Source organism: Chelon labrosus (assembly GCF_963514085.1).
Source record: "Chelon labrosus genome assembly, chromosome: 9".
In the NCBI taxonomy this organism is placed as follows: domain Eukaryota; kingdom Metazoa; phylum Chordata; class Actinopteri; order Mugiliformes; family Mugilidae; genus Chelon; species Chelon labrosus.
The window spans coordinates 25063880-25079107 of NC_140359.1; the positions used below are offsets into that span (position 1 = coordinate 25063880).

At 41.0% G+C, this 15228-nt stretch overlaps 1 protein-coding gene across 1 annotated transcript in view; it reads right to left on the reverse strand.

Annotated features, from left to right (window-relative positions):
- Window positions 1-7510: 7510 nt before the first annotated feature.
- Window positions 7511-15228, reverse strand: part of smarca2 (SWI/SNF related BAF chromatin remodeling complex subunit ATPase 2) — a 49604-nt gene continuing 41886 nt past the window's right edge. Inside the window, exon 34 of the mRNA XM_084551401.1 lies at window positions 7511-9921. Coding sequence (XP_084407527.1) covers window positions 9886-9921 — 36 coding nt within the window. The 3' untranslated portion in view covers window positions 7511-9885. The remainder of the gene's footprint in view (window positions 9922-15228) is intronic.

The following is a 15228-nucleotide window of genomic DNA, read 5'->3' on the forward strand; positions in this document are numbered from 1 at the left end:
CTGTAATGGTGCATTTATCATCTGCACAGATGTTTTCACCTCTTTAATGGACTTACTGTCTAAGCCCGTTGTCCGACTCTAAATGCTCTTGAGTTTCCTCACAGGTACTTTGAAAATGCACCTCGAAGAGAAGAATGAAAAGCTCTGGAAGAGAAATTATGGAGATGGTTTGAGAAAAGCCGGCTTCTCCAGTTAGCAGAAAGTCAACATGAGTGGGACTCTGATTTGATGGACATTTGACGCATAATTTGGTACACCTTCAACACATCTGCCATTTGTAGAGGCGTGTGTGTGCGCAGGGAGCGATAACCTCCAGCTCCGCCTCTATGTGATGTTCTTCAGTATTCATTAAATTACCCGCCCGATCAAAATAAACTTTGACTGGCTGGTTTGTTATTAAGAGACGACAAAAGTATCCGACTAACGCACAACCTCGGTTCAACCTCCAATTCATTAGCGGTACTTAGTAATAATAGCAAACTAATTTAACAGCTTATCTGCTTTTGCCATAATTGGAATTTGGAGCGCGGCTGGAAGTCGGAGCAGCTGTGCAGAACCAAAACAGGCCACTTATCTCAGTCGGTTTAAAAGCTGCACTTACAGGATTGTGTGTGTGTGTGTGTGTGTGTGCAGATTCCTCTGTATAGACTGTATGTTAAACTACAATACGTCGATCAGGCACAACATTATGACCACTGACGGGAGAAGTGAATAACATTGACCATCTTGTGACGATTCAGTGTTCTGCTGGGAAACTTTTGGACCTGGCATTCATTGGTGTGGATGTTACTTAGACATGTAGCACCCACCTAGACCAGACCAGGCACCCCCACCCCATAGCAATGACACTCCTTGGTTGACACAGACACACACACAAAAACACTTTAGGAACAACTAAAAAAAAGACATGAAGAACAGCACAAGGTGTTGACCTGGCCTCCAAATTCACTAGATCCTACATAATGTTGAAACAAAGAATAAACTCAACACCATCCACACCAAAAACAAATTAAGCTGAGTAGGAGGTTGGTTGGAGGCAGGTGGAGCCAAGGATTACAACCAGAGGAGGGAAGACAACAACTGAAACAAGCAGCACTTTTATAGAAGGTCAAAGTGTTGACCTGGCCTCCAAATTCACTAGATCCCAAACTGATCAAGTATCTGTGGGATGATCCACAGAGGCCCCTCCCCTCAAAGGCCCCCCACTAACACCATCTTGTAGCCAGACACCACAGGACACCCTCAGAAGGCCCATGTCCATTCTCTGATGAGTCACCACAAGGGAGACCTACACAATATTAGGAAGGTGGTCATAATGTTATGCCTGATCGTGTATGTCTCGGAATGTAACGTTGGTTTGGACGTATTTTAAGTAATTAGCTACTATATGAAACAAATTATTACACTGCGTCCGTTCATCCTAAATTATTTCTGGCTCCTGTTTCCTGTGCAGAGGTGCAGACTGTGGCCTTGTGGAAATGTCTTTTTTTTTTTTAAGCTGAGGATTTATTCATGAGCTTTTTTTTTTTTGAAGCGGCACTTAAAAGACGTCATGAAATGTGTTGGTGTGCGTGCATGCAAATTTTCTTTCAAATTGAACAACTGTTGCTCGAACCAGAAGACTCATTTGACGGCAAAACACCCCAAGGTGACGGGAAGACTGTTATCACTGTTATAATTCCTTTCCGTGGGTGAACGAGCGTCACTTAGCATTTTCTTTGTGGCAGCACAATTTGCGCTGTTTACGCCAACTTACCACACATGAAAAGCATTCATACATTTTTATTTTATTTATTTTTCCCCCTCTCGAGATGACTATTGATTTGTTTCATTTGAATGTATTTCTGAGAAATCAGCACACAGGGCTGCAGTTTTTGAAGACAGCCACCCTCATTATACACAAGAAACACAAGAGACTGCAGGTATGAAAAATATTAAAGATGAAATCTACAGTCTTGACTGAAAGAATCTATGTTCTGTGAGAGTTTTACACCTTTTTTTTTGTTTTGTTTTTGCTTATACTATTGTATTTTATTTTATTTTACTACATGTGTACTTTTAATTTATTTAATTTTTATTTTTTTATTAGTTTTTTTTTTTATTAGTTTTTTATGTGCAACTGAGCTACCGTGACCACGCAATTTCCCTTTTGGTTGAATAAAGCCAAAGTCTAATTATCACAGTCTATATCATCTAAAAAAAATATAATAAAACGAGTTCCGCTCTTACATTTTTAAACAATTGCAATGAAAACTGCCTTAAAACAAATTACAAAGCCCAACCTGAATCCCTGAAACCCCCAGAGCAAGCACCATGGCGATGGCTGCAAGAAAAAAACTCCCTTTTAACAGGAAGTAACCTTGAGCAGAACCTTGAGACGGAGAAGCGAGCAGATAAATTTATACATGTGTCCGGATAAAGGAAACATGCAGCATATACAAACAAAGAGTTTATGATACTTAATTTAGTTCTTGATCCGTGTTTCAGAAAGAAAATTTATGAAACTGACTCCGACATGAACTGTTTCAGCTGCTGCCCTCAGACAGACGCTATCGATTCATCAAGACTTCTTCCAGATACAGAAACAGTTTCTTCCCTCAGGCCACTACTGCACTAAACTTTCTATAATATATATCATATTATTACTCTCGTTGCACTTTACTGCTGCTGGTTGCAGAATTTAATTGCACTTTGGACTCAATTTTTATGTTGTTTGTGGATGTGATTGTGTGCAGTGAGTGTTTTTTTTTATGTCGAATGTTGTTGTGCACCACGAGGAGCAGCATCTCCAATTTCGTTGTATTGATAGAATGACAACAAGAATTCTATTCTGTTCTATTCACACAGTAGTAGATGCTGTAAATGATAAATTACTTAGAGTTGTATAAGCCCAACTAACCGGGAGTGCTTTTACATTAACATTCACGTCTCATTTCTCGTTGTATTGTACAGCAGACAGGAGCCTTTTTTCAAACACTGAAGCACTGTTACTTTCTATTTTAATGGATTTTTATGACGCTGCACAGCTCCAGTAACTTCTCAAGACTTAATTGGCTCGGACTCGTACGAAGGTCAAGAATAGTCCCTAGGAACTGTCAGCTGGTGACAGTTACAGCTTGATAAATCCTCTCATTTCAAACTCTGTGCTAAAACTGAACAACAACAGACTCCATTAAGCAACTGACTTGAGAATCTAAAAGGAAGCTCGTTAATAACAGAGGAGTATTAACAGGATACCAAAGCTCTTCCGGTTTCGCGATGTCCACCGTGTGAAATGTCACGGAACGGCAGTTTCAGGAGGTCGTGACTAGATCTAGAGATGACAAGAAAAACTTTCTGATAAAACTGCATAGAAAGTTTAAACAAAACCAGGCAGCTGCAGGAAGGTTTATCAGGTGACACATGGAGGGATTTCAATCTTCTGCTAGAACCTTGAGGCACAGCAGGTGGATTTTGGTAGAAAGTCTCTGATGAGTCAGTCAAACTCACCCAAGTGTCATCTGAATACTTGCTCTGGGGGGTTTCAGGCTCCGGGTTTGGTAAAGCGTCTTTTAATGAACTAGGATCCCAAGATTCATGCTTAAAATTCATAAACTTCAATCTTTCAGGGACTCAAACTAAATTAGCATCGAAAGAAAAAGCATCCTCTTTCCATTGCAGAGGTTCTGAAAGCAAAGTGTGAACTTACAAAATAATAATAATGGATATCGAGGTGATGCACTGCACATGTAATCATACTTGTATTTGTGTATAACCACAACTTTACAACAACATGACTTCAGCTTCTTAGCTGTGCAGGCAGGTACTGGTAGACGCCCGCTAGAACATGTTAGCACTATTAACTACATGAGCATCAAATTTTATATTATAAATATGATAGGGGTTGCACAGGTTCAGATTTGTTAAAGTCGACTATTATGTGATGAAAATCAAGTCGACACCGACTAGTCTCTGGCGAGGTCTCTAATAAAAACACAGTAGAAAGTAAAGAAATCTATATTCCTGACCTGAGTACATGTGCTGAGAAAAGACAGCTCATCAGTCAGACATTATTTGTACAGCACTTTTCATACAAACAAAATGTAGCACAAAGTGTAATCCCACCCTTCCCCCAACACAGACATACACCCACACAATTTAGTAATCCGTTAAGCACTACAAATAGAAACAGCATTCATTAAAACAAGAGCAAGAACTGTGGAAACGCTATCGTAGGTAAGGAAACACCAGAGGCTAGATAAAACCAACAACAGCAAGGTAAAAGCAGTCAATAAATATAAACTCCAGAGTAGTAGAAATGGAATAAAACATAAGAGCCTAAAGTGAGCAAACCAAAGTAAAATAATAAAAATGCTAAAAGGCTAAAATGCCTAAACTAAAACAGTGCATACGTACAACCTTATGTAGCTCATGTGCTACATACTGTCAGCTGCAGATGTGTATAGCCTGTATAAAAACAGGCAGCACATCAGCACCTTCAACAGCATTTAATAGTACTCCACAACGTGTTGTTAGATGTGATAGTGTAGCCGGGTACTTCTCTGAAACATTCTCCGTGTACTGCAGCTAAAGGTCTAATAACTTTGACGATGAAACTGACTGCTGTCCAGAGGATATAGACCATTCCTCTGCTAGCGTTAGCGTTAGCCTTTTCAGATGCATTGCAGTAGCACTTTTGTTGTATTTCTGGACTGCTGTTAGTTTGCTCCAGCCTGCTCCTGTCTTCTTGGAGGCGTCCATGTTGTTATTGTCACGTGAAGCAGTGTACAAACCGACAAGTTGACTAATCTGTACCACCCCTAATATATGGCAGCATATAAGGAAATTAGTTAACAGGTCCCCTTTCAAACTGCACAATAACAGCCAAACGCAGGTTAAGCTATTCACGTGGACACTCCACATCGTTGAAGAGGAGCTGCCTTTTATTTTTCAAGACGAAATTTAAAATTCTTCTTCAGGCAAAAGACTGTCACAACAACACAAACTGCCAGACGTAGAGAGGTAGCATCCTGTCACCGAGGTCCCACTGAAACCGTGAACTTTCATAAACGGTATCACGGGTGACAGGAAGCTTTTTGCCATGAGGAGTTGCTGCAGATCTGCGTTTTATATGTAAACCAAATCTATGTATGGGATAGTGAAGCATGCGTTATGCTAAATCTAGGATTTGACAGTATATTGTATAATGCAGTATGTTTTTTTATGCAAGCTACTGATGGAAATTGGTCAAACAACACCAGCAATTTTAAAAGAAAACACGTTTGCTGCTTTCCTAGTGTTTTGGCTTATTGTACATTTTTTTAAAATCTAATATACACAAGCAATTTGTAGATGAACATTTTCTACTATTTTCTGACCTTTTATAGAACAAACGATTTATCATGAATACAACGGAGCGTCAGTCAGTCGGGAAAATCCTTACGTGAACTTTGATAAACACATATCGGTGTTTGAACATGAAACCCCTGGTGTCCTCTGTGATGTAGCCCTCCAGATTACGGGGCCTCGGCGCCGCAAAGAAAAATGAGCCTTTTCCTCGATCATGCGTTAAACTGATAGTGAACCCCGGAATCCGAAGGGAGACAAAGCCTCTTCCCCGCTCTTCCTTTTAAGTTGTGCAAGAGTAAGCGTCGATAGGGACCGTTTCCCCCGCCTTGAATGCAGACGGGTTACAACACCAGATAAACTGGATTTTCTAATAATAGAGAGCACCTGGCCCTTTCAGGTCACCATTCGTGAGTTATTAGGAGGGAAAATTCCTTGATTCAGTTCGGGGGTTGGAGGGACCTGCATATGCTGCTGCTGCTTGGGAGAATGTGATGACGGTGGAGCCCCGGACAAAAGCTACAGAGGAATAGCGGGAATTGCACTGGCACCTGAGTTTTTCCAGCTGACATCTCTGGCACTCAGACAAGGATTAACATCCAATTTGGCCCTCTCTTCTTGGGCTCAAGTCTACCCCAACAGTTCGGGACTTCAAAGGGGCAGATAAAAAGGGGGCGATGGATGGTCATTCTTCAGGGGGAATTGGCTTAGTGAAGCTCTGTTTAAAATGGCAGGGATACAAAAAGGAGGGCTGTTTTGATGTGCAGTGGAGTGCGAGGGCCTCGCCAGCTGTACAGTGCAAGCGGCCCTTCTTCTGCCCGGCAGCGCTCGAGCTCCAAAATAAAGCCGTGATGCCATGAAATACAGTATGAAGCCGAGGGTAGAGCGCACGGAGGCATGGGCCACGGAGAACTTGCAAAGCATCAGTGGGATCTCAATGTTGAAGACGTATCACTCGGGTGAGGGCTACAAAACAAACCGTTAAAGGCTACATACCAAGGTACACTTGTTTTTTCCTCAACAAGTGGTGGGAAAAAATATATGATACAACAGTGACATCATCATGAACAAAAGCCCCTCCAAAGTAGAGGGTGGCAATTTTTCGGGACTTTAGAAAAGAGAACCACTTACGTTTGTTGTTGATTGGTAGCCTATCAGAGCAGCTGCCTTGTTCACAAGTCAATTAATCGGCTTCAGTGAGACAACATAGTTAGCGGGACGGGATTTAGGAGTCTTTCTCTCTGGATTTTGCGGGACAGGAAGTTTTTTGGGGGGGGGGGCAGTCACGTGATCGGGATATGACGGGAGTATTTTTGTGGAATTGGGATGGGATGGGAGCGTCAACTGACTCCCGTGTCACCCTCTACTCCAAAGAGAAAACTGATCAGGGAGTCTGTTAAGAGGCCAACAAGTGCGGCAAGACTCGAGCTTTTTCGAGCACAGCTACGTTTTGCAGAAACATACATACCCAGAACCATGTGGAAAAATGTGTCACAGAACATTCAAAATTGTAAGAGGTATGTGCGACATGAAAACAACACAGAATATCAGTAAAAGAACATCTTACCCACGATGAAGCACTGGGGTCTTCAGCTGCAACGCATTTCCTCAACCGGGCTTCATTTTGCTTCCCAAGATGGCGACCGCCGTTCCCCGCCAAGCTTAAGCTTCAAAAATCCAAAGGGTGAGCTTGTGTATTGTTACATACAGTTGATTTATTGGAGGAGGAGGGAAACATGACTATTATGAAGAACCAGTCAATTTTGAAACTAAACCTTCTGGTGTTTGCTTTAAAGTTGAAAATGAAGAGAGCTCTAATATTTCAGCGACTGAGCGACGCATAAAAATCAAACCAAAGTATGAATTCAGGATGTCTAGACTTTTTCTCTGAAATATGTTGCAGTATTTTACAAAAGTCACGACTTGATTTATCTTTGTTTGATTATTTCTAAGTAACAAAGCTGCTTTTTGGATTTCTAAGCACTGTAAAGACCTTGGCAAACACTTGCAGACATCCTGTTCCTAAACTCTAACAGAGTTTACCAGCAGTTGCTGTCATGTAACCAAAAAACTTGAAACTAAATTCCCAATCGAGTTTTCCACTTAAAATGGAACGCATGTCATAAGCACAGATGGTAGAAAAACAAACAAACCAAAAAAGAAGAAAGAAACAACATTTTTGTGCTGAAAGTCAGTGATATTTTATTTGCCCTCGGCTATGAAATACAACCACAAGACACTGTGCAAAGAAAGCAAAGATTAAGTTACACTTATGGAGAGTTGGCAAGCACATATTACACAAAACAAAAAATGAGCTATCTGCAGGTGCACGGTATACTGTCAAAGGAGTTCATGCTACAAACATCTAAATCAATAAAATGAGGGCTTATGTAACCAAGTCACAAGGTACACCTCAATCCAAAGGTATAAATCAGCATTTCTCTTATTTTTTTATTTTTTTATTTAAACGTACTGTTATACTGAATGTCACTCGATCGATTTTAATACTGTTTCTTGAATTCACTGTTGTCAATCATCACTGCTGGAGTCCACATTTATTCAGACGCTACATTTACTGCTACGACAGATAGAGTTCATTTTTAAAAAACAAAACAAAGCAACATGAATCTGATTGTATTGCTTTGAAGGCCAGTTCCTCAGTAATTATAACAACAAAAGCTGTGATACACAACTTCCTGAAAGCATTTGGACAAAGAATACATAAAATACAAATGATGTGCCTGACTGTGTGTGATTACATGTCAATAAAAGCAGTTTGAGAAGCATTCAGCGTTTAGCTCAAATGACTTTGCAGCTATAGATACGTGTATGTGTGGTTCACAACTAAATTGTCTTGTAACTGACCATTAGCTAAGCCCCGCCCATTGCTTTTAGAGGCGCTGCAACTGTTCTTCTTGTTCTTTCAGACAAAAACTGACATTTTGAGCCAGCAAAAAGGACAAGAGATGCTAAAAGACATCATTAGCCATTGCCAGTACGCTAATTAGGCTAATGCTAATTACAATTACTACCTGGTAATGACTGGGAGAATTAGAGCAGTGTGAGAGGTGGGTTGCAATATATCAGCTCTCTCTGAAATAAAAGAAAGGAAGGGAGGTCTTCAGATCATGTCCCGTTATTTTGATCCTGTTTCTGGACAGAAGCTAACGAGGACAGCAGTGGAGGAGTGAAAGGAGTCAGATAAAGACCGGACTGTCCTTTGAACACGCTACACTGTATTCTATGTTGTTGTTGTACGTTTCTACCATGGCTGTCTGACAGCCGACTAAATCACTCATGTACTCCTGTGGCTTTGTGTCACGCTCTGGAGCCTCTGAAGTTAAACAGCTTGACCCAAGTAATGCCTTTAAACCGTTCAGCATCGCTGGCATAAATAAAAACCGTCACAGTTAGGTCTCAAGCTGCCCAATTAAGCTGAACTGATGAAAAGATAATTTGTTGCTGCTATAAATTTAATATTAAAGTGCTGCTCAGGGCTGCTTTTATTGACTTTAAAATATTTGTCTTGCTCTTAAGTTGGATTAACAGCAGCAGTGAATTAAAACAACACAGAGGACTGTGTTATCTCCACGGGACTCCATTTTTCCACACCAGTGGTGATTCGTCTAGAAAACGCTGCTCATGAATCGCAATGTAGTACTAGAAGACGTTTAAGATCAGATTAGTGAAGAGAGTTTTAGTTTGAAGGCTCAGTAATGTGTTTGTGCCCATACTTCATCAAGCAACGTTAGGTTCTGGTGCTAACTTTTGCTACGTTCCTTTTCGCTGTGTCTTAGTATCCATAGTTTCCATCCTTGTATGCTAATTAGCCAAACGTTTGCTAACGTTTCATTGGAGAAGAAGCCACATTCCAGCAGATAAAAACTCTCTTAATTTAATTTTACTATTTGTTGGATTTTGTTCCGTTAACGCAGAGATTTATATGCAAAAAAAGTCACAGTTATTAAGCTATGATTGAGTCTTTGCTCGTGGGCGGGGCTCAGCTAATGGTTCGTTTTTCTACATTTGGCACTGCACAAGGTGAAAATCCAAAAACTCTTAAAACTTGATTGATCATCGGCTAGTGGTTCTCCAAATTAACTTGGATTTCCTTGAATAAAGTGTTTCTGTGTGTGTGTGTATATATATATATATATATGTTATATATGTTTTGACATTCAAATTGGGATTGTTTTTTCTAAAAGTGCAAGCAAGCAAGTACAAATAAAGCAAAAGCGCATACAGAATGTCTTTTTGTTTTCATACAGAATTTTTTTGTGCTTCGTTAAAGCACACAGTTAAAAAATATACTACAAAACTGTCTTAAAAACAGGAAAATAAGCGGATTGGTATTGCTGTATGTTATCGGTTATTAGTAATACATTTCCAAGCTGGTGGCGGGGAGGAGACGACGACAATAACACGCTACGGACACACGAAAAAAGACACATGAAGTAAGATTTTTTTTTAAAAATACAGAATATGAACCTGAACAACAGCAATGGAAGATATTTTCCTTTTTGTTTATAAGTGCTATAAACAATATCCTCACGTCCTTCCTCACTCATCGTCGCTTTTGCTCTTGTCTGACAGATCCTGCAGAGAAAGAGAGAGAAGAGAGGGTGAAGAGAATTAAGAAAGAGGGAGGTTAAAGGCAGACAAAGGTACATAGGGGAGAGGGATGTCTGTAGAGAGGCGCGGCATGAGAAAACCATAAACCGAATATATGAACAAGGAGCGGACATCTGAAGTTGAAGCTGCTGCCCTTTCCTCAGATCCTCTCGGTCTGTTTTGATTCTGATTCTGCAGGCAAAATAACGAGGGGAGCAGTGATGGAGGAAGAGGAGTCAAACTTAGAGAAAGACAAGAACGTCCTGTGATACTGTGAAGAGTACGTCACTACCACGGCCGGCAGACGGCTGATGAAATCACTCGCTGGATTAATATTCAAAGTAATGTGGGTCTGGGCCGTGCTCTGCAGCCACTGAAGTTAACATGACAAAAAGATTGTGTTTAAACTGTAAAATTTAAATGGACTGATGGCATTCCAGTATAAAAAGACGATACAGGGCTGTACTGATGGGAGCGTTTTGTTTAAAGTGCTGGAGATAAATTTACATATGATGCATTTAAAGGCCTATTAGTGTGATGAGATAAAAAGTAGAAATACGACATGTGACAATGCAGTTAAAAGTTAAATCTTCTAGCCACATAACCCTGGTAGCTGTTTTTATTTAATGGTATTAAGGGCTTTTACAAGTACTGATATACACCGATCAGGCATAACATTATGACCACCTTCCTAATATTGAGTAGGTCTCCCATGTCCCTCATGGGCCTTCTGAGGGTGGCCTGTGGTGTCTGGCAACAGAATGTTGTCACGGGGGGAGGGGCTTTGAGGGGAGGGGCCTCTGTGGATCATCCCACAGATACTTGATCAGTTTGGGATCTAGTGAATTTGAAGGCCAGGTCAACACCTTGTGCTGTTCTTCATGTTTGTTTGTTTTTTTAGTTGTTCCTAAAGTGTTTTTGTGTGTGTGTCTGTGTCAGGCTGCATCCTGCTGGGGATGTCTGCTGCCATCAAGGAGTGTCATTGCTATGGGGTGGGGGTGCCTGGTCTGGTCTAGGTGGGTGCTACATGTCTAAGTAACACCCACACCAATGAATGCCAGGTCCAAAAGTTTCCCAGCAGAACACTGAATTGTCACAAGATGCTCAATGTTATTTACTTCTCCTGTCAGTGGTTTTAATGTTGTGGCTGATCGATGTTGAGCTTTTGTTCTACATTCATGCCTAGCATCCACACTACTCGGGCGACACCCAAGATAGAGACTTAAACAGGGAGCAACAACACAATGCAATAGATTTTCAATGGAAGCCGGTGATACTGAAGTGACAGCGTTCGATACTCGTCGCCATGTGTGGCTCCATCTTTTTGTCACTCCACAACAAACCAATAATATGTGTTTGATTAAACAGTTGCTGTGCTATTCAGTCAGTGTCTGTTCCAACCCCCCCATCGATGACACTAAATGTTGCTGGCAACCCTGACAGATAAAGGTTTTGTCGTCCGTAGTGTGAACACAACATGTTTTAGTTCAGGGACTGAACTGTAGTCCGGACGGGCAGACTTTTGGAAATAATAATTTGAGGAACACTCAGGTCTTATCAGCACATCCATATCATGTGACCCTTTTCCAACACCAATGACATCAGCCTTGACTGAAAGGGGTGGTCTATGCTAGCAGCTGTTGTGTAGTTACAGTCTGGATTTTAAAATATGGGAGTCACTGAATAACAGTCATGTGACATGAGTTTTCTGTGTTAAAAATGCTGCACCGAGATAATATTGCTTTTAAAACTAATCAACGGGTGTGGACGGCGGAAATCCATCTTTACTAACAGTCTAAACACCCGTCTATGCTCCAGAAGGCGGGTTTGTGAAGTTGTTTACATAAAATTAACATTATTCATGGTAAAACTTGGAGCCACATGTAATAAATAATGCATGGTCCCTTATGCTGCACCTTTGATGACAGCATCTGTAAATGTTAGATTCTGTGGAGTGGACCATGGACCTAAATCTGTTTCTGAGTGAAATACCAGGTTTGTGAGAATACTGAGATTTCAAAATGTGTAAACGCTTGTAAATGTTTTGCCAGCGATGCTAGATGTTGCTAGCTTTATAACCACTTGCCAACAACCAAGTAAAACACGTCTCCAAATGTAAATTTCAGCCATTCCTGACAAAGGCTTTGTAAAGACACACTTCCTGCAAAAATGTCAGAGGGGTTCCATTATACCGAAGCCTCCTAGGGTCTATTATTCAACTTTCCGGTGTGATATAATGTGTATCGCCCAGAATATATTACAGAGAGCAGGAGGAAATAGATGTTTTTCACATTTCCATCACTTTAAATGCTGTTTTTTGCGGTGGCAGTGTACACAAAGCCACAAATGATGGGCCGCTCCTAAAACACGTAACTCCACATTCAGGCTGTGACAAACTGTGAGCTGTGTCTGCGGTGCGTATTGTTGGCAGTGAGTACAACATAAAGCAAAGCTGTTAAGTTCTGCTTTTCAGCTAAGCTTCTGCAAATGACATCTCTCCCCTGTTGTCTACCCCAGCGAGTGAAACAAGGTGAGAATGATGACTGCACACAACAGTTTGATATTCAGTAATAAAACAAGCCGGCCGCCTTCCCACTGTTTGTATGCATAGAATGATGTGGTAACTGAGGGGAACCGAAGCAATGATATGGTGCAATCATGTATAAACACATTTAATCTTCAACTGTCAATCACAACCTACGCTGCAGGTGTCTACAACGGGATTCTTATTCCGACTTTGTGCCAAATATAAATAAATCTCTCTGACTGCACATTTATTTTTTTGTGAATATTGACAGCAGCGACAGCATGATGTGTTGTTTTAATTTAGGAGATCTGCATGTGGGAGCCTCCGCAACCGACAATTATCCATAACAGCCGTCTCTGCATTGATTTAAAAAAAAAAAAAAAAAAAGAAACTCCGGTGAGTCAGACGACTTCAGACGGCAGTAGGGACAAAGCTTGCAAATTTGTCCAACACTCGACAACTAACACAACACAAACATCAATCAGTACCTTACAAAACAAATTACTTCATTACCACTGCTATGCAACACTTCATTTAATCACAATTATAACAAGCCTGTGTTTTAAATTGTGGTGTTTGCTATATCAGATCTAGGGGCCCTGTGTGTGTCCTGGTAATCGGATCATGATCTGAGACAACAATGCTGCTTTTACGTATGGTCAACAGAAAAGACGTGAGCACCCCTAATAGGCCGTTTATACTTCTGCGTCAATTTGAGGCCATAGCTACGGTGACAGTGCAGACCCTACGCCGACCCTAACGCCGTAGCCTGACGTGCACCTCACAAGAAATGTAACTCTGCATCGCGGCAACACAGACCGCAAGAGATGTAATCGGTCCGCTTGGTAGCAGCGTATTTCCTCTTTAGTGTTTCCGGCTGCTTCTCCATCTCCGCAAATTTCGAAATGAATTGTTTTAGACCAGTAAAGGTGGAACACATCGAGGAGAGGTTAACTGAGGAGGTTCGGAGATACAAACGTTTGTATGACTTGTCTTCGACGGAATTTCGGTGAAAGTTTCAGTCGCCTTTATTGAAAGTGAAGCAGGAGGAAGAAACAAAAATTAACCTGACTGGCACCGACTAGTGTTTGGGTGGCGTTGTTACAGAGTGAGCCAGACTGACGAGCACACAAGTATAAATGGCTCACACTGGTGTAGGCTAGTTAGTTACGGCGTCTAGTCCCGCAGAGGTATAAAGTAGCCACGTAGCTACCACATCCTGAATGTGGCTGGGTCATTTATTTACCTTTATTATCAGAGATTTTTCCCACTCACTCTGCTGTAAACAGAGCAGCAGCAACATTACTTGTTTATATGGATGCTTGTAGGGTTGAAGTTCAAATCTGAGGTTGGAGAAGGTCTCCGTCTCTAAAATAACTAACGTCAAGGGCATAGATAAGTAAAATAAAACAGGCGCACTTTTGGGTGAGCGAGAGAGGCATCACAGTTTTATATTCATATCACATCATATTACCGTGTGTGCACACAACAAACCGAGCTGTTGTTTAAGACAGCAGCCAAATGATTTAGGTGCTTATAAGCATACGAGGTGTTGTGGGCCTAACTTAACAAAACATCGGTGATGGGAGGTGCCCACTTGAAAACCCCAATGACATGCTGCATACTGCTGTTGTTTAGGCCAGGTTCCTGATGTCTTTATGTTGCTTGGTAGCTATGGTTAGCTGCTGAGCGGGCCATACAAGCCAGCAGCGTTAGGTTAGCTCATATTTCACAAGGTTCGAACTATCCTCTGCTGCTCTGTGGGCCTACAAGCCAGCAGCATTTACTTAGTTTATTTAGATTGTAGGTTAAGCTAGCCAGAAACATTTGGTTAGCTTATATTTCACAAGATTTGAGTTAGCGTCTGCTGCTGAGCGGGCCATACAAGCCAGCAGCATTTACTTAGTTCATTTAGATTGTAGGTTAAGCTTCATATCACATGACTATAGGTTTGTTAGGGTTTCTCAGTTGAACAGGGCCTTTTTGGCACAAGGGATTGTAACATCTAATCCTGTGTATTAATGAATAGAGAGTGAAACTGTGATTGAATCAAACATGGACACTATGGACATGTTAATGCTATGTGTGAACGCACACGTACTTGTGATCTGATAATCCAGGACATGTCTGTGAGGATTCTCAGTTGTCCAGGTTGATCATATTGTTCAGGTTTTTACTTAAATGTACAACAGAGAAGGCAGGAGGAAACGGATGGGAAGATACAAGGTACCTCTTGGGTGCCAATTATTTGACAATGGGTACAGCAGCAATGGCTGTCATGGCTTTCATTTGCCTTTACCAGCTTCATTGTATGCTGACAACAAATTAGATGATGTTAGACTGTTTGAAGTGAAAAGGAGGATAAACAGAAGGAAGCGGACAATACGGGAAAATACAGTCATGCCTGAATGGAAGTATAATGGAAAATTTAATAGAAAACTGGCAGTTTAATTCAGAAGGAAAACAACTGAAAGTACAGTAGTACTTCAAAGTATTTGCACGCCCAGAATTCAGCATAAAAATGACTCAAACCTTCTGTGGATTTTCAAACAAGTCCTGACAGTAGACAAAGAGAACCCAATCAAACAAATGAAACTGAAATATTATGGTTTTGTACTTGTTTATACAAGAAAATTAATCATTAATACCTTGTGCAGCAATAACCGCTACTAAATCATTTCTGGTAACTGCTGATCAGTCGTCTACAGCAGCTTGGAGGGATTTTAGCCCATTCCTTAGTACAGAACAACTTCAGTTCTGAGATG